General features: G+C 42.5%; 1 protein-coding gene across 2 annotated transcripts in view; it reads right to left on the bottom strand.

The window, feature by feature from the left end:
• The window catches only part of ATP1A1 (ATPase Na+/K+ transporting subunit alpha 1), a 49,746-nt gene that overhangs the window by 14,674 nt on the left and 12,051 nt on the right, over positions 1–23,021 (bottom strand). The window contains exons 1-9 of one of the 2 annotated variants that reach the window (XM_037909539.2): positions 17,091–17,407; positions 8,252–8,365; positions 7,026–7,085; positions 5,292–5,495; positions 4,784–4,897; positions 4,054–4,188; positions 3,610–3,727; positions 2,135–2,403; positions 781–979 (exon numbers count right to left, since the gene is read on the bottom strand). In XM_037909539.2, the coding sequence (XP_037765467.1) occupies positions 781–979; positions 2,135–2,403; positions 3,610–3,727; positions 4,054–4,188; positions 4,784–4,897; positions 5,292–5,495; positions 7,026–7,085; positions 8,252–8,365; positions 17,091–17,102 (1,225 nt within the window). In that variant the 5' untranslated portion in view covers positions 17,103–17,407. Of the gene's footprint in view, positions 1–780; positions 980–2,134; positions 2,404–3,609; positions 3,728–4,053; positions 4,189–4,783; positions 4,898–5,291; positions 5,496–7,025; positions 7,086–8,251; positions 8,366–17,090; positions 17,408–23,021 lie in introns of those variants that run through there. The other variant, XM_043538715.1, reaches the window with a different exon arrangement.

The following is a 23,021-nucleotide window of genomic DNA, read 5'->3' as shown; positions in this document are numbered from 1 at the left end:
GTTTATTGTTGAGGACCTTCAAAATACATGAATTGAACATGGTTTCCCTGGAAACAATAAACCAGGCAAAAGCCTTTTTAAAAGTCATTTGCTAGTTGGGAGGGACACAACTATTAAGCCTTGAAGATTTTTCTTCATGGAAGCAGCACTGGTTTATTCCTACTATCGCCAGCCCAAATGTTTATACGGCTTCTAATAATGCTTTGTATTTATATAGCTTGATACTTTGCACTGTATTAAACATGGTTGAAGTACTAGTGTAGACCAGACACAGCCACTTTCAAAACTGGATCAGACAAGCACGATCAGACCTACGGAAAAAAATCAAGTCTTCCTCACCAGTGCAAGTGCACCTGATAACCAAAACAACATTTTCTAGTTTAGAAAAAATTAGAGTGGCAGAGCTAGCACTGAAACTCATGATTTACAGGCACTTTGAGCGGTGATAAGACTTGGATATTTTACCAAGTGGTAGGTAACATCAAGGTCTGAGATCAAATCCAAAATGTGAATCGGAACTAGGGAAAGTGATCTTTCTAATGCTCACTGTCTAGAGTCACCAGTCCAATGAGTTGTACATTCAAGATAAAGAGGAAAGGAAGTTAGAGCATGGGGCCATAATGAGGTTTATACTGATTAACCAGGAACTGTAGCAGACAAGTTCTAAATCCTCCCAACTCTGCACTCCAGACACCAAAGTCTTTTTACACTATCTGTAAGTCAAGACACCTCTAGCACAACATGCTAATCAGAAACTCTAATTGAGAGAGCTTTTCTTACCGCTCTGGTTCTCTGTGGTGTCGGCCTCATGAATCTGATTGTCAAACCACATGTGGGCAACTGTCATGCGGTTCTGAGTCAGGGTACCAGTTTTGTCAGAGCAGATGGTAGATGTGGAGCCCAGGGTTTCCACAGCTTCCAAGTTCTTCACCAGACAGTTCTTACGAGCCATACGCTTGGCTGTTAGTGTCAGACACACCTGGGAGAGGAAGTGAGAAAGATGGAAAAATCAGACAGGTGCTTGTACACTAATTTAGTTCTACATAGCCCACAACTGGCACTAGAGTGCAGTAATTTTGCATTTAGAAGCTGCCGTTACCACGCCCCCACAAGAACAGAAAGCACTGATTCTTAGACTTGTTTATGAAGGAGAAAATACAGTCTGGTCTAAATTTAAACATCTCCTATATCACATCACATTTTGGGTCAGAAGGCCTTAAAATAAAATGCCAATAAAGAGAGTACAGAAACTACTCAAGAACATGAGAAGTTTTTGAAACAGTTTAGCCAGACATGGCCCTGATTTAGCATCTAAAGTAAGTGGGAATGGCCTTTCCCAGCCATTCAGTTGGGAACTCAAAGGCATGAGACTCTGCAGGTGGAAGGTACCTTTGTTACTTTACTTCAAAATAGTGGGATTTTTTTGTTTAACCTCTTTTTAAAAAAACAAACAAAACAAAAAAACACACACACAAATGTCACCACACTGGATAGTCTCCTGCTTTTCACTGTATCAGAAAGGGAACTGCATTTATATAGTCCTGACTTTTTGACTAAAGAGAAAAGGAGTACTTGTGGCACCTCAGAGACTAACAAATTTAATTTGAGCTTAAGCTTTCATGAGCTACAGCTCACTTCATCGGATGCAGAATGCATCCGATGAAGGGAGTCCACTGAATGCATCCGATGAAGTGAGCTGAAGCTCATGAAAGCTTATGCTCAAATAAATTTGTTAGTCTCTAAGGTGCCACAAGTACTCCTTTTCTTTTTGTGAATACAGACTAACACAGCTGCTACTCTGAAACCTGACTAAAGAGTTAACAGTCTTGCAATATGAAACTTTTTTATGATTTAGTAATTTGGGGCCCATGTACACTAGTTGAAGAGTGTCAAAACTGTGGTTAATTTTGCAGAAGGGTTCCAATGTAGTTTGGATGAGTTGGTACAAGGCAGAATAATGTGACTGTTTCTCAGCCTAAATTAATCACTATCACAGGTTGGCCCTACCCACACAGACCAAGAAGACTGCTCAGGGATGAGAATACCCCTTGCTACACTACAGTTTGCCTTCAAGTACAATCTAAGATTAAGTGCAACTGATTTCAAACTATCTTGATATTCCCCACCAGCTCACCGTGACAGTAGCAAGGAGACCCTCAGGAACGTTGGCGACAATGATTCCAATGAGGAAGATGACAGCCTCCAGCCAGGTGTACTCAAGGATCAATGAGAGGATGAAGAAGGTGACTCCCAGGAACACAGCCACTCCAGTGATGATGTGAATAAAATGCTCAATCTCAGTTGCAATGGGAGTTTTCCCCCCTTCCAGTCCAGATGCGAGAGTGGCAATACGGCCCATCACAGTATTATCGCCAATGTTAATGACAACACCACGGGCAGTGCCTGGAAGTGAGAGACAACAGGCTTTAATAGAGTACTCACTGATGCCAAACACAGAAAGCTCTGGTTTGAGTTTGGAGGTGCTTAATCAGATCTCCATAGATTCATTTAAAACAACCATGTTTGTTCACACCACAATAGCCTTTACACCCTCATCCACATCCAGCATATGTGAGGACGAATCTCTAACCCAGCCCCAGAGCAGGAATTCTTGTGTAAATACCATCACCATTGCCATGTAAAGTTCCTGCACACCTCCTCCCTTGGATTCCAGTTAGTGAATAAGGACCTGCCGCATGGCGGTGCATCCACAGGATTTTTAAGAGGGCAGATAGCTTTCTGCCAAATGGATGACGTAATGACATAAGCAAGCACAGACTTTTGCTTGCTTATTATAGCAGAAGAAGGGATTCCCTTCCAAATGCCAGTCCCTATTTTGGGGCCTATCCCTCTGGTACAACATGACAAGTGTCAACCAGCTATGCAGTACAACATTTCTCCTCCAACACTGGATTGACAATGTGATCTAGGCATATTATGTGTGTTGCCATAAAGATATATACGTGCATATCTGAGGGCAGAACTGAGCCCCACATGTTTACCAAAAGAGACACTACTTTTTATTTGTAAATCCTCATTGTACTCTATCTGGTTACACTGGGACACGTCATGTCACACAGTGTTGGGTCACAAATGACAAAGGGAGGGGCTAAGTCATACAATAACCACTGAGTCTACTGAAGAATTTCTAAGGTGGAATACTAGTTCTGTTTGATGGGCACTGGAATTCTCTAAAGCAGCTGTGTTATTTTCAAACACCTCTGTCTGACCTCAATTGGGCCTTTGGGTGAGAACGATGCCAGGGGAGCTATAAAAACCCATGTTCTTTGTCCTTTCTAAAGGTTTGAATTAGTTAAATTAAGAGAAGTAGAATAAAGCAACATCTTGAAGGAAACGGGAAACTCAAAGCTAATGTTGCTGCAGAAGCTTACTGTCCAATTACACGTGGTCAATTTCCTATCAGATACAGCCTCTCTCCAAGAGCCTATACCCTGGTTGTTTGCAGGGGAGTTGGAAGTGGAGTCCATGTGCTTCCAACTACATAAAGTTACACATTAAACATTTATACTGCCATAGCAGTTTGATTTAATATTTTAACCCCCTGGTGTTACATTAGTCCACATTTTATGGAGTATTAAAGCCATGTACCTTCCACACAGTTGGTGGAAAAGAAAGCAATGTTCCTGGTCTCCAGTGGGTTCTCGTTCGTGAAATCTGGAGACCTGGTCTGAGGCTCTGACTCACCAGTGAGTGAGGAGTTATCCACCTGCATAGAAGATATATCACAATGTTTCTTGCGCAAGCGGACAAATACCCAGGAAGGAGAAGAAATTTAAGCAGGGCTTTGGAGCGGTGCTCCGGCTCCGCTCCAGCTCCAGGCAAAAACCTGCTGCTCCACTGCTCCGGAGCTGCTCCAGCTCCGAGCTCTGCTCCAAAGCCCTGAATTTAAGGGGAAAACATTGGAATTCTAGGGCACTTCTATATCATCAAAAAACTAACAACCCATAAATTCAGCATTGAATTTAGCTAGTTAGAAAAGTGACTCCCTTAGTATGGAATGGGGTTTTCAGAGACATTAGAAAATGCACCCACCTTACAGCCATGAGCACTTATGATACGAAGATCAGCCGGAATTCGGTCTCCTCCTTTCACCTCCACTAGATCTCCAACTACAACACCTTCAGCATTTATGCTCAACTTCTCACCATTTCTGATCACAAGGGCTTGCTATAAAAAAGTCAAGGAATATACTATTTTAAATATAATTCAGAAAAGGCTTAAAGGGGCCAGAGGGTCTTTCCTCTCATGGTAGTAAGTCAACTTATTTATCACAGACAGGAATGTGGTTGAAGAAAACTAATGGGTTTAGTTTTCCTGTCATAAAAAGCTCCTTATGCCATGGTAATAAGGCCCTATGGCGGTTATGTGCGACGTAGGCTATTTAATCCAGATCAGAGCTAAATTTCTTTAAGTGCTTTATAATCAGGCCAACAGAAGTCCAATATACTAAGAAGCTGCAGACAAGTGCTTTACTGGACACCAATAACTGGTGATACTCATCCAGCGGGGAGCATAGCTAGCGTTTGCTATTGTGCGCTAAGTAACTTTGCTAATACCAAGAGAAATATGATACTTCCACTTTTAACAGATGGAGACCCATACTGACAGGTTGGCATTAAAGAAGTAAAATCTGCTTAAAAACTAATAAAATACTCCTTAAATCCAGTCACGTATTTTGCAGTGACAGAAAGATTCTAATCTGGTTAACAATCTTGAGCTAGCTAAAGCCTGATCGACCACTGGGTGATCAGACATTACATACCTGAGGCACCATGTTTTTGAAGGATTCCATGATCTTAGAACTCTTTGCTTCTTGGTAGTACGAGAAGCAGCCAGTTATGATAACGACAGCAGCCAACACAACACCCAGATACAACTGCAATGAACAAAGAGTCAACTGAGAGCAGATTCTGACTGAAGGGTTTATTTTTCAATTTCTAATGCTTACACTAAATTGCAAACCTACTTGCAGTCTTTGCACAGGGTATGTGCACAAGTTAATCAAGAGCTACAGTCAATTTTATGTTCCAGGAAACAGGTGAAACTTCCGTTAATGAGATCTGATGTGAGCTGGAATTCAGCTGCTGAAGGCATGGATTGAAAACCATGTATGTAGAAGCACAGGAATTAAACCAGACTGAGACTATAGTTATGTAAATACTACCATTCACTAAAAGCCTTAGGAAAAAAGTTCCTGGACTGAAGGTTTAGATGCAAGACAAACAACATGTCTAGCTCCATGCAAATAAGCCTAGTACACAAGTACTCACGTTATCATTATTTGGCTCCTCCTCCATTACAGCCTGGATGCCATAAGCCAGAAAACAAAGAACAGCTCCAATCCATAAAAGGAGGGAGAATCCTCCAAACAGCTGCCGGCAGAACTTTACCCATTCAGGAGTGGTAGGAGGAGGTGTGAGGGCATTTGGGCCATCCCGAGCCAAAATCTCGGCAGCACGAGCGGCTGTCAAACCCTAGAATGCAGGTTGGGAAGGTAGTTTAGTTATAGTGCTGCAGTAAGGTCAGGCCACCATGCTCTTCCTCAGTTTGAGGCACTGGTCAAATGTGGATTGAGCAAGCCATTCTGAGTTTATTCCTGCTCTTACGCAAGAATGAAAACAAAGGCCTGCCTCTCTGCTTTGCTTCCCCCTCTGCTCCTGCAAGCTGAAGGAGAGAACACTTTCCTTACAATAAAAGGGCAAAGACAATGGGAGCTTGTGTAGCCTTTTAGTGTCTCCAGGTAAGTATTTGTACTACAAATCCGCATAATAAAAAAAGCCTCACAAGTAACTTCTATTTCCAGCTCTCAGATGAAAGTACAAGCTGGCCAGGTGAAAGGAATAGAAGGCCCATCATCATTGTGAACTCCTGTACTATGTCAAAGGTGTGATGGGACCACAACTGTGGAAGTTATGACGCCCCGAACAGTCCACAACAGACTGTCAGAGGCTTGGAAGTTATGGTACAAGCAAAAATCAAAATGGCCTTTTATGTGGCTATTTTGATTTTAGTCTTCCCAAAAAAGTCTCTCAAGTTTTCAAAAAGCTTGACTTGTATGAGAAGAATTAAGTTTCTCGCCCTACTGTGCTATAAAAGACCCAAAATAAAAGATGTCTTGCTGCATCAAGCCTTGTAGGAAACAGCCGTCAACTACACAATACCAACCAAGGTGTAAACCAGCATTGTACCCTGCTCAAAGTGCTGACCAATTCATGTATGTGATATTAATCTTAGCAAGCTAGCACATTTTACATGTTTCTACAATCCTCAGAAAAAAGTCAAGTGGGAGATAAGTGATGTAGAATTTTTTTTTTTTTTAAAGTTTGTCTGAAGATTTTTTTTTTTAAACCAACTAGTTACACCATCTACCTACAAGATTTTTTTTGCCTGAAAACTGGGGAAAAAATTTTTCCAGGTTGTGTGTGTCCTGTACAGTCAGTTTCTCTCTTGCTGAGGGTCCCTTTATTAGGAGAGCAGAAATATACTTGTACAAAACAATCAGGACATTAAGTTCCTCTTTAAACAAGACTATTTCAAAATGCTCTATCCCTTTAGTTATCAAGTAAAATAACTCAGTGGGAGGTTGCTTCTTGTCTGAGATTCCACCACCCTTAGTTAAAATGTTACTTTTATATCAACTGATGGTCAGTGTTACGTTTGTGGCCATGTCCTGGTTTACAGCAGAGGATTACCAGACAAATGCGCGTGCAAGAGAACACAAGCAAGAACACTCAATGCAAAACCTAAGAATCAATTTGACCTTGGAATACTTAAGAGTCAATGAATAAATCCCAACTTTGTTAATGAACAGTCACTAAAATATTTGAGCCAGTCAATATAAAGGGAGGAAGGATACAAATATTTGTGAGCTCTAACTGAAAGAGTGGTGGTAAACAAATTTGACAGCACCCATATCTCCTTTCACAGTAGGCTTATCATATCTGTGAACCTGTTCCTTTTTAGAAGTTGACAAAAGGGACACGCAAAAAAAAAAATCTACCTACCCGACTCAAGTCTGTTCCGTATTTACGATGAAGTTCATCAAGGCTGAGTTTATGATCATCCTGAAGGAAAGAGAGAAGAGATTGGAGTGGGAATGTGTAATAACAATTCATGCATAACGGTGAGCAGAGGCTACTTACTGGCTTTCTACTCTCCGTTCCCTTGCCAATAATAGCTTCGTAAGATGGAGGTTTTCATGGCAAGGAAGAGAGTTAAAGCTGAGATGGTTCCAAAGTTGTAACCTCACCATTTCATTCCTCTCACCCTGCTTACCACTATTCAGAGTGGATTTATTCTAGGTAGCATTGCTGAGTGTTGTTAAAAGATGTTTCAGAGTAGCAGCCGTGTTAGTCTGTATTCGCAAAAAGAAAAAGGAGTGCTTGTGGCACCTTAGAGATTAACCAATTTATTTGAGCATAAGCTTTCGTGAGCTACAGCTCACTTCACTGAATACATCCAATGAAGTGAGCTGTAGCTCACAAAAGCTTATGCTCAGATAAATTGGTTAGTCTCTAAGGTGCCACTAGTACTCCTTTTCTTTTTGTTAAAAGATGTTGTGCTCCATCCAAGAGGTGGTTGCATTTCTAATGACGTAGACTACCCTGAAAGTGGTCTGCATCCCAAGAGGTTTTTTTGGTGGGTTTTTTTCTTTATTTATTTTTAAATAGAAGGGAAGAGGCATACAGAAGACTTGCTAAGCAAGCCAACCTCCCCTTCCTAACATGCACAGCAAACTTAAAACTGATTAAGAGCTTATACACCTTTGTTTCCACATCGTACATCACAGCAAGGAAACACGATCTAAACTAGAACCTGGTGAAATTTGGATACTAGCCAAATGTAATGCACAATTCACTCATTGTGGACAGATGTCCACAACACTAAAACTGATTAGCACTAATGCACACTACTGCTGACAGTCTCTGCAGGGGTCAGTGTTTAAGTCTAGCCATAGAGATTGAACTCACTGGCTAAAAAGGCAGCTGCTCCACAGCAGGCCAGAGTCACACAGGTAGGACAATGTGGGGAAGACTGCACTTCCGCTGCCAGAGCTGCGCTTACTCTGGGGGGTATACATTTATACTATGGCTGCACTGAAAACTTACTAGATGCCTTTAGTTTCTGTACCAATGTCAGATTTTTAAAGGTAGACACCTGAAGACAGTGTTTTCAAGGCAGTGCATGTTGTTGAAGAGCCACCAATTCTTCCCCTTCCTCACTTTCTTACCAATGAGACTTCCTTTTTCAGTTCATCCATATCCTTCTTTTTCTCTTTTTTCCCCTTTTTCTTCCCAGCACCATGTTCTGATGTAGCAGTAGGCTCATACTTGTCATGTCCAGTCTGAGAAAAAAAAAAAAAAGGTGTTTTGAGAAATGGCTGATGTTTAACTACTTCAGTAGTGTGTATGATTTCTATATTCCCCATGCACAGAATTTTATGTCAGACAACTACTTACATTTAAATTATGCTACTTTCTTATAAACAAGCTGGTAAAAAGACTAGTCTGCTCAATAACATCCCTATGCTGCACGGATTACTGCCAGGGATTGCACAAGTGCTGGCTGAAGTTACTAGACAAATAGCAAGCTGCACCCTATTCACAGATCAGTTTTGAGGTCTGAGCCTCAGTCCAACCAGAAGTGATCCACATCACAAGAAACCAGCTCCAGACTACATACAAAATTCCTTCAGATGTGTATTAACTCTTTGTTTTCTCATGTTAATCTAAGGGGGTGAGTGGGGCGATGATGGGGCAGGAAGAGAAGAGCGTCAATAGTTTAATCAATTTGAAAACAGATTTGACATTTCATGCATCCCAAAAACTTGGCAAGAGTTCATTTCAAGATACTTCCATACTTGCTCTGACAGTCTCCCAAACAAACAGTGCAAATTATTTTTGAAGACTGGTTTTATTTTATAGAGCAGATCCCCCTATAAATATTTTGGCATATAAGCAGGATGTGTGTTATCACAAAAAACAAATAAACCACCCACTTAGAGCTGTGTATGCCTCATGGAACAAACTGACTATGCTTACATAAGAGATGCCTGAAAATAGACTTATTCCCCTTAATTACACAGGGTGTTTGCATGAAATTGTGATCTTTGATGCTTAATTCAGGCTGTGGAGGGTAATAAGCAGCAGCAGACAAGCACCAAAGCAATAGAGATGGTTTTCATACAGATGTCTGTGGCAATCAAGAGACACGGGAAGAGGAGAAGTACAGGACAATTAAGCAGCAGAAACATCTCTAAATCGAAAAACAAATGGAATTTCCCTATGAGGCACTAGCAGCCCTAGGCACTTTGTGTCCCTGCCTATTGCACTGGGACCATGAAATGCAAATACAATCTCCCTCTGCTCCACCCATCGCAAGGTAGATTTCCATACTTGCACAAACCTCTAGTGACACAACTCTTCCTCCTTCCATTTTGCATAACATTTAACAATTACTAACATTTTCCCTTGGCACTTTTTCCACCACAGTTAAAATGACAGGCTCTGATAAAACCTTAAGCTATAATGGCTATTATGAGAAATGGATGATAGTAAAACTAATACAATAACCTACTCACTATGTTGTGCATGCACCTCTGATCAGAAATTGGATTACTGGCAAGTCAGAGTAATGCATGCCAAGAACCTGTTAACAGGGTCTAATATTCAAGCATTAGGAATGACCTTTCACAAAAAACTTAGGATAAAGAGAAATATTTAATTACACCTGTGGTTTAAAACTATGGCCCACAGACCCTGGGGGTCTGCAAACTATGTCTAAAATTTCCAAAGGGATCTGCAACTCCATCTGAAAAAAATTTTTTTTTTTTAGAAGTCTGCAAATGAAAAAAAGGTTGAAAACCATTAAGTTACACTGTACATCTGAACGTAAAACGGACCATAAACTAAACAAGTGAAACCAAGCAGTCTATTTTCATTGCTGACACTGACAGAAAAGATTCCATAAAGAACCATATTCCCTTCTTTACTGGAGGTGAGAATTTACGTTCATACTTCTGCATGCAGACATAGGAGAGCTGTGCAACAGTCAAAAGAACACTGCAGGATATTTTTAATGACTAGAGTGGAACTTGTCCTTTACCTCCTCTTTTATCTGTAAAGAATGAAGTACAGCTAAAGATTGTCAGCATTCTTGACAGCGTCTTCACCATACTAAAACCACATTTTTTAAAAAAGGTGAAAGCAGTGTTACATGCTTAGAACAGCACTGAACTTGTAAGTACTGACATTCCAAGATCACAAGAATCTGCTACAAGGCAATTTGAAAGATATTTTCAGAGTACAGAAAAAGTTGCTATAATTTCAATCCACATCCTCCAGTCTAACACAAAATTTGACTTTAAATTATGAATTGATATTAGGCGTTTACCCTCTGCTGTACACAATGTACATTTCATGATCTTCCTGAAGCTTAAAAGGCAAGTGTGATTTCCAAATGCATACAGGGCGGGGTGCACAGTACTGTGTAAAATCTGTCTGCTTCACATTACTTTCCCTAATACTTTTGTAATTCTGCCTATTCAGAAAGTAGCTGGAGGTTAACTTGCTCATTTCAGCCCTGTATTCCACCCCCGACCCCCACCCCAATCCAAGCCACATCCTGAGGGCACTCTGATCCAACCATGCTGCCCAGAATCCTGTTTGAATGAGTAAAATATACTGAGTGGTCCTTGCAAGGCCTACACATCAAAAAGCCAATTCAATCTAGCAGTTTAAACTGAAAGCATAATTCAGATCTCATACTGCTCTGACTCACAATTCCCATTTCTACCATTTATTGAATGTTCGTTTTTGTTTAAGTACTGAGATTTTCCAATCTAAACATGGACACCATTCATGGACTTTAAGATCAGAAGGAACCATTATGATCATCTAGTCTGACCTCCTGCACAACGCAGGCCACAAAATCTCACCCACCCACTCCTGTAACAAACCTCTAACCTATGTCTGAGCTACTGAAGTCCTCAAATCCTGGTTTAAAGACTTCGAGGTGCAGAGAATCCTCCAGCAAGTGACCTGTGCAGAGGAAGGCGAAAAACCCCCAGGACCTCTGCCAATCTGCCCTGGAGGAAAATTCCTTCCCGACCCCAAATATGGTGATCAGCTGAACCCTGAGCATGTGGGCAAGGCTCACCAGCCAGACACCCAGGAAAGAATTCTCTGTAGTAACTCAGACCCCACCCCATCTAACATCCCAACACAGGCCACTGGGCATATCTACCGCTAATAGTTGAAGATCAATTAATTGCCAAAATTAGGCTATCCCATCATCTCATCCCTTCCATAAATTTAATCAAGCTTAATCTTGAAGCCAGATGTGTCTTTTGCCCCCACTGCTTCCACTGGAAGGCTGTTCCAGAACTTCACTCCTCTGATGGTTAGAAACCTTCATCTAAATTTCAAATCTAAACTTCCTGATGGCCAGTTTATATCCATTTGTTCTTGTGTCCACATTGGTACTGAGCTTAAATAATTCCTCTCCCTCTCCGGTATTTATCCTTCTGATATATTTACAGAGAGCAATCATATCTCCCCATAGCCTTCTTTTGGTTAGGCTAAAGAAGCCAAGCTCTTTGAGTCCCCTTTCATAAGGCAGGTTTTCCATTCCTTGGATCATCCTAGTAGCCCTTCTCTGTACCTGTTCCAGTTTGAATTCATCTTTCTTAAAGATGGGAGACCAGAACTGCACACAATATTCCAGATGAGGTCTCACAAGTGCCTTGTACAATGGTACTAACAACTACTTATCTCTACTGGAAATACCTCGCCTGATGCATCCCAAGACCACATTAGCTTTTTTCATGGCCATATAACATTGGCAGCTAATAGTCATCCTGTGATCAACCAATACTCCAAGGTCCTTCTCCTCTGTTACTTCCAAGTGATGCGTCCCCAGTTTAACAAAAATTCTTGTTATTAATCCCTAAATCCCATTCTGCTCTCACCCTGAACCTAAAGCTACAGCAGCTAGGCACAGTTTCTGCAAGTGGTCTTAAATGCAGTTATATTTGAGTGTGATAATCTGGTTAGGGATTGAAAATGGACTTACTCCTAGCCAGGGTGGGGAGGGGAGGCCTAAATCAGCAGTTTCTACATAAATTAAGACTGCACCGAAGTTGGCCTAATTTTCAGATGTACTTGAGCACCTACAAAATTCAGTGAGAATTGCAGGTACTTAGGTTTTCATTTTTCACAAGTGAAAAGTTCCAAGCCCTTATGGTTGCAAAGCACCCACACTTCAGGTGTTTCACTTAGCCCAGGGGTAGCCAATAGGCAGACAGCGGGCCAAATGCAGACTGCCAGTTGCTTTTGACTAGACGGTGAAATCTTATTTACTTTTTGTTACTGTGGTGTGAAAAATGTTTTTCTGGAGTCTGGACCTTGACTATACCTTGATCAAGAAATTTGGACCTTGACAAAAAGGAATTGACTACCCCTGATTTTGCCAAATGACAGTGATCCACAAGGAAACTATCCCTGCAAGAGGTTGGGAAATGTCCCTGTTTTCCACTGGTCCAGTCAGAGCTTCTTAGCCAGAGCTTTATAGGCTTTACACAGCCCAGATCTGTGACTATGCTGGGTCCCAAATAAAGGAGAGCAGGAAGCCTAACAGAGCAGGTTATGGTAGACACTGTTAACAACAAAAGCAATGATTCTTGGCAGGGGAGAAAGGCAGCAGAAGAGACATTCAGATGTACCATTCTATAAGGTCTCAATCTATGCTGATTGAAGTGATGCATGATGAGAGCCAGAGTTTAAAAAAAAAAAAAAAAAAAAAAAAAAAAAAGGATTGGAGACCTCCTCTTGATATTTACATAATGAACAGTATGGCACAAGGCAGAATGAGTTACCGTCCTGCTGCCTCAAAGACAGTTTCCAGTAATTGTATTCTCCAGTCATGGGCAAGGACCACTTTCCCAGTGACAGACAGCAAAACTGCCCCTCATCAAATTTAGGAAATGCTATAGCTAGCCTTTCCCCTTCTGCCCCCTCAAAAAAAGCCAAGTTTGAATGTTCAGCTTCCAGCTTCTGATTTTACAGTACAACATGGTTACTCTGAATCAGCGGTACTGTACCCCTGGGAGTACTCAAACGTCTTCCAGGGGGTACATCAACTCATCTAGATATTTGTCTAGTTTTACAAACAAACAGGCTACATAAAAAGCACTAGCGAAGTCAGTACAAACTACAATTTCATACAATGACTTGTTTATACTGTTCTCTATACTATACACTGAAATGTAAGTACAAAATTTATATTCCAATTGATTTATAATTATATAGTAAAAATGAGAAAATAAGCACATTTTTCATAATAGTGTGATGTGACATTTTTATGTCTGATTTTGTAAGCAAGTAGTTTAAGTGAGGTGAAACTTGGTGGTACTCAAGACAAATCAGGCTCCTGAAAGGAGCAGAGTAGTCTGAAAAGATTGAGAGCCACTGCTATGAATGACTAGCACACTGCCACAGAAGTTTTACGGAATGGCTAGGGAGACCTCATTACACCCCAGTTAGACACAATGAGCAGACTTGCTGTTTTCAGTCCTATACTCAACTTCTCCCTCCCCATTTATGGAAAGAAGTATGGAAGCCACACTTAAAACTAGCTATGTTCAAAAGCTGGGCCATTCATGGAATAAAAAGACAGCAAATGCTAGATAACCCTTTCTGTTCCATGGAACTATTTTCATCAGAACCATAAGCAGAGCTGGCTTCTGAAACCCAGAAAACTCATGACTGAGCAGTCCTTCCTGATTTGTGGGGCTGTCCTAATGTGAAGCATGATTTGTTCTTGCTGTAGGACAGCACAAATAGGCTCCAATATTCAAGACAATATAGAGCACACTACTTGCCATGTAGAGTCAAACAGATACAGCAAAAGGGAGCAAAAGGCCAACTTTGTCAAAAGTGCGAAGTGATTTTAGATGCCCAACTCAACACTTTACAGGGGCCTGATTTTCTGGAAGTAGAGCAGCTTCTGAAAGTCAGCGCCTTTTTAAGGGGTCAATTTGGGCACCCACAAATCAGTAACTGCTTTTGAAAGATCCGTTTTTCTCAGCTGGTCTGTTCCCCCCAAATTTTGCTAGTTTCTGGCAAGAAAAGAAGCCTAGCCAGGACTGAGCAGGCTTCAATTTTGAGTCTAACTTTCAGAGGTGAAACTGTATGCTTCAGTGAGCGTATCCTACAACCAGTTTAAAAAAAGGAAGCGGAGGGGAAAAGTAACAGAGTAAGCTGCTGCTCCTCCTTTGGCAATTTTCAGGCAAGATGGTATAAAAAGCAGTTCGGGATAATACAGAGAATGAGACAGTCTCTTGGCTACCTCTGTTCCTCACAATCCTGTGTGTCTTGAGGGGACAAGAGCTGAGCTCCTGACAGCTGTACTATTTGGCTGAAAACCCAGCAAAGCAGCCAGTCATCAGATTCCTCCTCCCTCACTACCATGTAAGTAGAGTGGCTGTTTCCATCAGCTTCTTTTCATACCCCCTACCTTCCCCATATATAGCAGTTATAAGGAGCACAGTTCTCCCTTCCCATGAACTGACACTTGGTTAAAAGAAAAAGGGGAAAACAAACAAACAAACCCCCTTTTCCTGTTTGGATAAACCAAGCAAAGATGGGTGAACAATATTTGTGGTTAAACCACACAGTCTTTCCTCACTCAGTTCCATTTCACATCCCTTTCTTTAACAGGCTCTGATTTGACACATTCAATAGAACAGTGTTGCAAAGTCACAAGATAGTACACACATTCTGACTAAGAACACGAACACATACACACAAACTAACTACTCTGTCACAGATTTTCCATTAGTACCCCTCCTTGCTCCTTTGTTTTTGACCTAGTATTGAAACTTAAAACAGTCTTAATATGCATAATGTGTCACTTGACATTTTTAAGTGCTTATATAGAATACAAGACATTAAAATATCCAACACAACCCCCACCACTCAGAACACCTTAATCCACCCCCACCCTGGCCTTTGGGCTATAACTGCAGTGAACAGTTTCTACAGGATGTTCTGACAATGTGTTTGAGTCAGGAGCTTTACAAAACCAATTTACATAATACAGTTAGATTAACTGTACCTAGTTACAATGGCCACGAAGTTTGTAGTGCCAATTACCCTTTTGGACAACTGTAAATAATTAAACAACCTAACAGACTGAGATACATTATACTCTCCAATGTTTTTTCTGGGCTACTAAATAACAGAAGGACTTTGCTGATTTTTTTCTTTTTTAATTAGTGTCTGCACAGTCTTGTGTTCTCATGGCTCTCTTACCATTCATGCATTTACGTCAACATTGTGACTGCTAAATGGCACTGATCAATCCAATGTTAGTCAGTCAATATTTGTACAGCACTTTGGAAACAGACCACTGTAACTGCTAAATATTATTACTAAATAAGCAGAGTCATTTTAGAACCTTTCAGGAAATGTTTTAAGAACCTTAATAGAAAAACAGTTTCCCTCCACATAGTTACCTGTACACCATCTAAAATATTCAGATTAAAAACAGACACTGCTTTTTATTTTTAAAACTGAGTCTAAATGATCAACTAGGGAGGATTTTTTCCTTTATGCTAGCTTTAAGACACAAAGTTCTTCTCTGTCTGTTCCAAAAGTCTTGGCTTTTGCTTTCTTGGCTTCACTCAACCTTACTATTTTTATTATTATTTATTATTAAGGGATTTTTATTATTATGAATAATCAGCCATAAGAAGCTCTTTTCATTGCCAGTTACAACCTGGCAATCTGAAAGGAATCAAAAATGCCGATCCAGCCCCTTACCCAAGAGGGGAAAACTACACAAAGCATTGTGTTATATTATACCATGCCAGCAGTTAACAGGTTTGGTGTGATGCAATGAGTTTCTCAATCCTGAACACCTTTCTTCCCTCCCCTTTTTAATCACTGGCTCTGGTTACTATTGCTAAACAAGCAGTACCTATTACCATGCAAACTTTCCCCTCCGGGCCTTGTACTTTGAGGAGTGTAAAGTACTTTTATAATAGCCAGAAGATATTTAAATGACCATACTTTCAAGTTTAGCTCCAGAAGGGCATCTGATAAGGTTACCATACAACTAAGATTTCTTTTCCATGTTGACCTGGGGACTGCTAGTATAACCTTCAACCTGGAACATGCATTCACCCACACCATCCACAGGCAAAGGCCCTTTATAACAACCTGAAAAACTTGGCCAATTTGTTAGCCACAGACACAATGGAGGGGAAAAGAGGGAAAAAAAGTAAAGTTATCAGAAATGTTACACAGAACCTGGTCAGATGAGGCACTCTCCATTTTAACAGACTGATCTGCTCACCAGGTTTCTACAATAGCTTAAACATTAGATTAAGGTCTTTACTCCCCCCCCCCCCCATTTTTTTCCTATGAAGCTTTTACTCATGTTAGAGCAAATTTCATTCTTTTAAGTGTTACGATTTAAACTAAGATCAGTTTCAAAAACCGAAACCTCCCCCTGTATGCCTAAAGCGATCGGATGCCTTTCAAGGAAACAAACTGTAGAGTTAGTTGTAGCGCTCCTTTAAAAACCAGCTCTCCGCGTGTGTGTGTGTGACACACACACACACACACACCACCCCCTAGTGGCTTATTCATCGCGTAAAGTTAGAGCCCGGCATCAACGCGGCCGGACCCCTGGCGTGACCGCCCCTCAAACGCCGGCTGTTCATTGTCTGCCTAGGGTCCCACAGACCCCCGGGAACCAGCCGCAGCCTCCCCGGCACCCAGGGCCGAGCCCACCGGCCCCTTCCGACGTCGCGCCCCGGCCGCACAACGGGCGCTGCGCCCCGGCGCCTCGCTCCGGGCCCCGCGGGCGGGCGCCTGGCGGAAGAGCGGCGGCCCCGGCGTGTGGCGCCCGTTTGCGCGGGCGGGGGCGCCTCCCTCCTTCCCGGCCGCCGCCGCCGCCGCCGGGCCTCGGCAAAGCCACGAGGCGCCCCCGGGCCACGCCCGCCTGGAGCCGGGCCGGGCCCGCGCGCCCCAGGGCCCGCCCCGCCGGGCTTCCCGCACACTCACCCCCTTGCCCATGGTGGCGGTGCCGGGGCGCGCGGTCTCACTCGGGGCTGCCACGTGTCCTGCGCCGCGGCCGGGACTCCTGCTGCTGCTGCTGCGGCGGCGACGGCGACACCGGTGACTCCGCGGCTTCCCCGCCCGCCCGAGCGACTCCCGGCCCGCTGCTGCTGCTGCCGCCCCCGCCGAGCTGCGACTGCGGGCGCCGCTTCCCGCCGCCTAAAGAAGGGAGCGAGGCCCCGCCCCCCACCCGCCTCGCCGGCTTCGCTCGTGAGAGCGGGCGCGCGCCAGCGGCCTGGTGTGTGAGCGCCGGCCCCGGCTCCGCCCTGCGCGCCCCCGGGCAGAACCCCCCCCCCCGCCCCGCGCGCGCGAGGGGGGCCGGGGGGAGGGAAACCCAGCCGGCATCGGCAGAGGCGTCGCCACAGCATCCGTCGTCCGCCTGCCCCCGCAGTCCCAGACCTGGAGGCTGTTCGCGCTCGGCTCCGGGCTTGGGGAGCGGGCACTACCAGGTGCTTCAGAGAGGAAGAGGCAAAAACTACATAAAGTTTAGAGCCGCGTCCATCTGCAACCGTGGTCCGCGGATAGCCACAGGTTTTCAGGGTCCACACCTAACAGACACTTACGTAAACGTGTCTCAGGGAACACTTCCTGGTAGGACTTCTTCCTCTCATACACTCCCACCCCCCTCAGTACAGTATTCGGAAGAAGTGACACAGACACCCAGTGCTCCTTTCCAGTGAATGTAGTGTTAGGAAGAAGGGTCAGCTATCACACACCCATCCACCCCCACAGTTTCAAAGTAGATGCACAACAGATACCACAGTAACAAGAAGATTTCATGCAAGAAAAGTTCGAGAAGGTCAGTCTATACCAACAGCCTTACACACGTTGTGCCATCATTTATACTTGTGCAAAGTGAGTGTAAAACACTCTTAATGAACGGCATAAGTGAATAATTTGTGATGTGGTAGAATTTTTACAAAATCAGCAGGTGCAATCGATTGGAGAATCAAGACTTGCATGCATGGCCGCCATGGATGTGCATGGACATACACCGAACGCATGCATGCAATAGACATACATCCACATTCCATGCATGTCAAGACCTCCTCACTCTAACACACAAAATCTTCTTGTCGCTATTATATCTATGTTGTATCTTTTCAAGCTTTTGGGGGGCTTGACCTACAAAGTTATCTTTAAGCTGACTATGGACTCTAGGGTTTTTTTTTTGTTTTTTTTAAGAATTATTCTCCTGAGAGAGTGACAGACCATATGCCAGTCCTATAATCAAATAATTTGCAGGAGCTGTAACCATTTGTAAATAGAAGCATACCTTTTCCGCCTTACCCCTGCTCACTGTTTCAAGACTTTAGGGTCTGAAGCTTTGCCAGATTTGCACAATTTATCACTAGCAATCATTATTTGCATTCATTCAAACTGCTCTGTGGCAACAGTCTTCAAGTGCACAATGGGACCCACCTGTACCATATCAGCTACATTTCATAAATACTGAGTCAAACCATACCTTTGCAGATATAGGTATCAGCTCCTCACATTTAGGAGTTCAGAGTAGCAGCCGTGTTAGTCTGTATCCACAAAAAGAGAAGGAGTACTAACAAATTTGAGCATAAGCTTTCGTGAGCTACAGTTCATTTCATCGGATGCATGCAGTGGAAAATACAGTGGGGAGATTTTATATACACAGAGAACATGAAACAATGGGTGTTACCATATATACACTATAACGAGAGTGATCAGGTAAGGTGAGCTATTACCAGCAGGAGAGGGAAAAAAACCCAGAAAATAACAGAACACCACTAGCCATCACCTTCACACCCCAACTAAAACCTCTCCAACACATCAAGGATCTACAACCTATCCTGAAGGACGACCCATCACTCACATAGATCTTGTGAGACAGACCAGTCCTCGCTTACAGACAGCCCCCCAACCTGAAGCAAATACCAGCAACCACACAACAAAAACCACTAACCCAGGAACCTATCCTTGCAACAAAGCCCATTGCCAACTGTGTCCGCATATCTATTTAGGTGTCACCCTCATAGGGCCTAATCACATCAGCCACACTATCAGAGGCTTGTTCACCTGCACATCTACCAATGTGATATATGCCATCATGTACATTGGCCAAACTGGACAGTCTCTACGTAAAAGACTAAATGGACACAAATCAGACGTCAAGAATTATAACATTCAAAAACCAGTCGAAGAACACTTCAGTCTCTCTGGTCACTCGATTATAGATCTAAAAGTTGCAATTCTTCAGCAAAAAAACTTCAAAAACAGACTCCAACGAGAGACTGCTGAATTGGAATTAATTTGAAAACTGGACACCATTACATTAGGCTTGAATAAAGACTGGGAGTGGATGTGTCATTACACAAAGTAAAAATATTTCCCCAGGTTTATCCCCCCTTTCCCCCACACTGTTCCTCAGACGTTCTTGTCAACTGCTGGAAATGGACCACCTTGATTACACTACAAAAGGTTTTTTTCTCTTTTGCTAGTAATAGCTCATCTTACCTGATCACTCTCGTTATAGTGTGTATAGTAACACCCATTGTTTCATGCTCACCAAAAATCATGAGATTGGCTTTAAAATCATGAGTTTATGAAAAAAATAATAGATTTGGTGTTCTTTTTATTTGCTTTCTGCTTTTTGAGCCTTTATGGCAGTGTTTCTCAAGTGCGGCAAAGCATCGGCCCCTCCTCCAAAGCTGTCAGTAGTGGTTGGGCCATGTCCCTCTCTGGAGGCAAAAGCTGGAGGAGCAGGCAGCCAGTGAGTTCCTCACCTTCCCGGCGGGCAGTGGGGTCAGGCTTCAGGCTCTGTTCTCTGACTGTGTGGTGATGGGATTTGGCCCCAAGCTCACCCCCCCATATCACCCTGGCCCCCACTGCCTCCCCTAGTGCCCCATTGTCACTGGCTCCACTGTCTCCATACCCATCTCCCCAACCAGGACTTAGTAAGTCTGCTGTGAAAAGTGATATTTGTGTGTTTGTTGTGAAAAGTGCTAACAGACTTACTCTCTAGCAAGTCTTTAAAAAAAGCAACCAAAAAAACCGCAAAAGAAGCAACAAGTAAAAAAGACAAGAATATGCAAAGCACCTTATTTGTGTTTCTATTCTGTTTAGGTCCAGTAAAGAATAGAGGCAACTGTACATTTTTAATAGAGTCTGCAAAAAAAAAAAAAAGGCCTACATAAATAAATTACAATGATTTGGACATGTAGATGTGCACGTGTTTGTTTTTCCTGAAGTTAATTAAGTATTTTAGGAAAAATTGTGAGAGTGGCCACCAGCAAGAGTTGGTGGTTGTACTCTGAGGCCACCTAAAAACTTGTGAGAACCTCTGCTTTAGGGTGCACTAAGGTCACATTTTGAAGCTGTCTCTGCAGCCGGGGGGCTAGAAACTTACTTTGTCTTTAAGAATGAAGGCTCAAATCATCGTATATCCACTTTGCTCCAGGAGCTGGAGCTTTAAGGAAAACACTCGTGACCCAAAAAAAAAAAAAAAAAAAAAAAAAATAGGAGTTGGCAACACTGAACTTGACACAAACATTACTGTGGAAGATTCCATGCCCTGTGCTAGGCAGGAAGTCAGATCACAGGGGTTCCTTGTGGCCTTAAAAACCTATGAAAAGTGACTATGTAAAAATTCTCCTTAGATAGCAGGTTTGCTTCCTTTGCTTACAAATCCTATTTTAGCCAATCAAATAAATTCATTAGCCCAGTAGACCCCATTCAGCCCTGGCAGCGAGAGTTAGGGACACACAGGAAGACCCACTATTCTGTCTCTCTAGTCGCATTTCAGAGCTGAGCCATAATGAAAGGAATCTTAATATTTAAGGGAGACCTGCCTGTACAGAGGTAGCTTTTCTTCTTTAAGTAGTAAGCTTGGTAGTATTACAGAAATGTGGATCCTTAAATAGCTCAATTACAGGAAATGGTGCTAGCCAAAGAGAGAATGAAGCCTTGTTTTCAATGGAGTGGAAGAGCTAGAGTGCCTCCTGGATTTGGTGTAGCTGTCAAAGTGGTTGAACCTTCTTCATTTTATTAAGGACGGCTATCCAGTCCTTTAATGAGGAGACTTTAAATTCCCCAAACCAGAATAGACTAGAGATCATTAAAAAGGGGAAGATGGGAGCATGTAAGATTTTGTCACTTCATCGTCCTGGGCAGTTTCTTGTTTCGAATCCTCTTAAGTTAGCCCTGGTTTAGTGCCCCATATGGTCAGCATCCTCCTGATTAGTGCATCTAGTTCAGGGGTTCTCAAACTGGGGGTCAAGACCCCTCAGGGGGTCGTGAGGTTATTACATGGGGGTCATGAGGTGTGAGCCTCCACCCCAAACCCTGCTTTGCCCCCAGCATTTATAATGGTGTTAAATATATTTAAAAGTGTTTTTAATTTATAGGGGGGGGGTTGCACTCAGAGGCTTGCTGCATGAAAGGGGTCACCAGTACAAAAGTTTGAAAACCACTGATCTAGTTGCTAGAGCATCAGAGAAGGCATTAGACCTCCTGGGTTCCATTCTCTGCTCTGCCCTGACTCAGTGTAGTCTTTGTGGTGAATCACTTAAGCTGCCTCCAGCTCACATTCCATCTGTAAAACGGGGATCAATCCTATTCAAATAATTGTAAGCCATTTTGCAAGCCTTGAATGAAAGATGCAGTGTATGTAGGAAGCATCACTGTTACTTTTATTAAAATCATTTCCACAGCATCAAATGGTGATGTTTTAGGCAGAGCACTCTGCCTTTAGATAGGGGAATTAGCAGCATGTGAAATTTAAAGAAATAAAAATTCTGGGCCTGATCCAGACCTCAGAGCAGGGTTAGAAGATGGAAAGCACTATATGAGTTCTTAAGATTATTACTGTTAAGATGGGTGTGTTCATTTTATAACAATTGATTTTTTTTTAAAAAATTTTAAAGAAGCCAATCTACACTAAAACTTCCAGCATAGCTGCCATGGTCGGAGATTTCCTGAACAATGCTAGTGCAGATGAGGTATAAGAGAATGTCTGTCATGTCTGAGGCAAAAAAGAGTTTCTAAATGTCAATGTTCTCTATGAGGGGGATCTGCCTGGACAAGGCTGTTTTCAAAACTTATTTTTGCCAAATCACGGTAGTCAAAGAAATGTCTCTTGTTGCAGGCCTGGTCTACAGTTAAAATTTAGCTCGACCTAGCTACATTGCTAAGGTGTGAGGAAAAATTCACATCCTGAGTACCATTGTTAAACCAACCTAAGCCCTGGGTGTAGATGCTGGTGGGTCAGCGAAAGAATGCTTCCATCAACTTCACTACCATCGCTTGGGAAGGTGGATTATCTACTGTGATGGAAAAAACCCTCTTCCACTCATGTAGGAAGGGCCTGCACTATAGGCTCTACAGTGGCACAGCTGCAGTGCCCTTAAGTGCAAACATGGTCCTCGGACCTCCTAACAGAAACAAAGCTAAAATCTTCGTATTGCTCCGGGTTATCCGGTTACGCACCTTTGTTTATTTATAGGGCCTAGATTAAATTAGTTCATGTTTGTAAAGTGCTTTGAAGATGGAAAGCACTGTACGAGTTCTTAATTTTATTATTACTGTTCAGATGGGTATGTCTGATTTATTTTTCAATTTTAAAGAAGGTTTCTGTGTTGTGGGAGATACAATTAATACCTGTGCTAACCCAGTTTTTTTTTTTTTTTGAACTATGTCTTATTTAGGTAGTTTTAACAGGTTTACAAACTATAGCTATATGAATATCAGAGACAATACAATAGTCACTACAGCAGTGAGTTTTGTTTAGGGAAACATTACACAGTAATGAATCATTGGGTCTCTCTTTAACAGGTTGTTACCATGCTAACCCAGGTTTTAATGGCATAATTGATTAGATAAAACATTTCTTTTTAGACACTTCATCCA

This window comes from Chelonia mydas, chromosome 1 (assembly GCF_015237465.2).
Source record: "Chelonia mydas isolate rCheMyd1 chromosome 1, rCheMyd1.pri.v2, whole genome shotgun sequence".
Taxonomy (NCBI): Eukaryota; Metazoa; Chordata; order Testudines; family Cheloniidae; genus Chelonia; species Chelonia mydas.
Note: the sequence above shows the minus strand (reverse complement) of the source record. Positions and strands in the feature narration are given on the sequence as shown.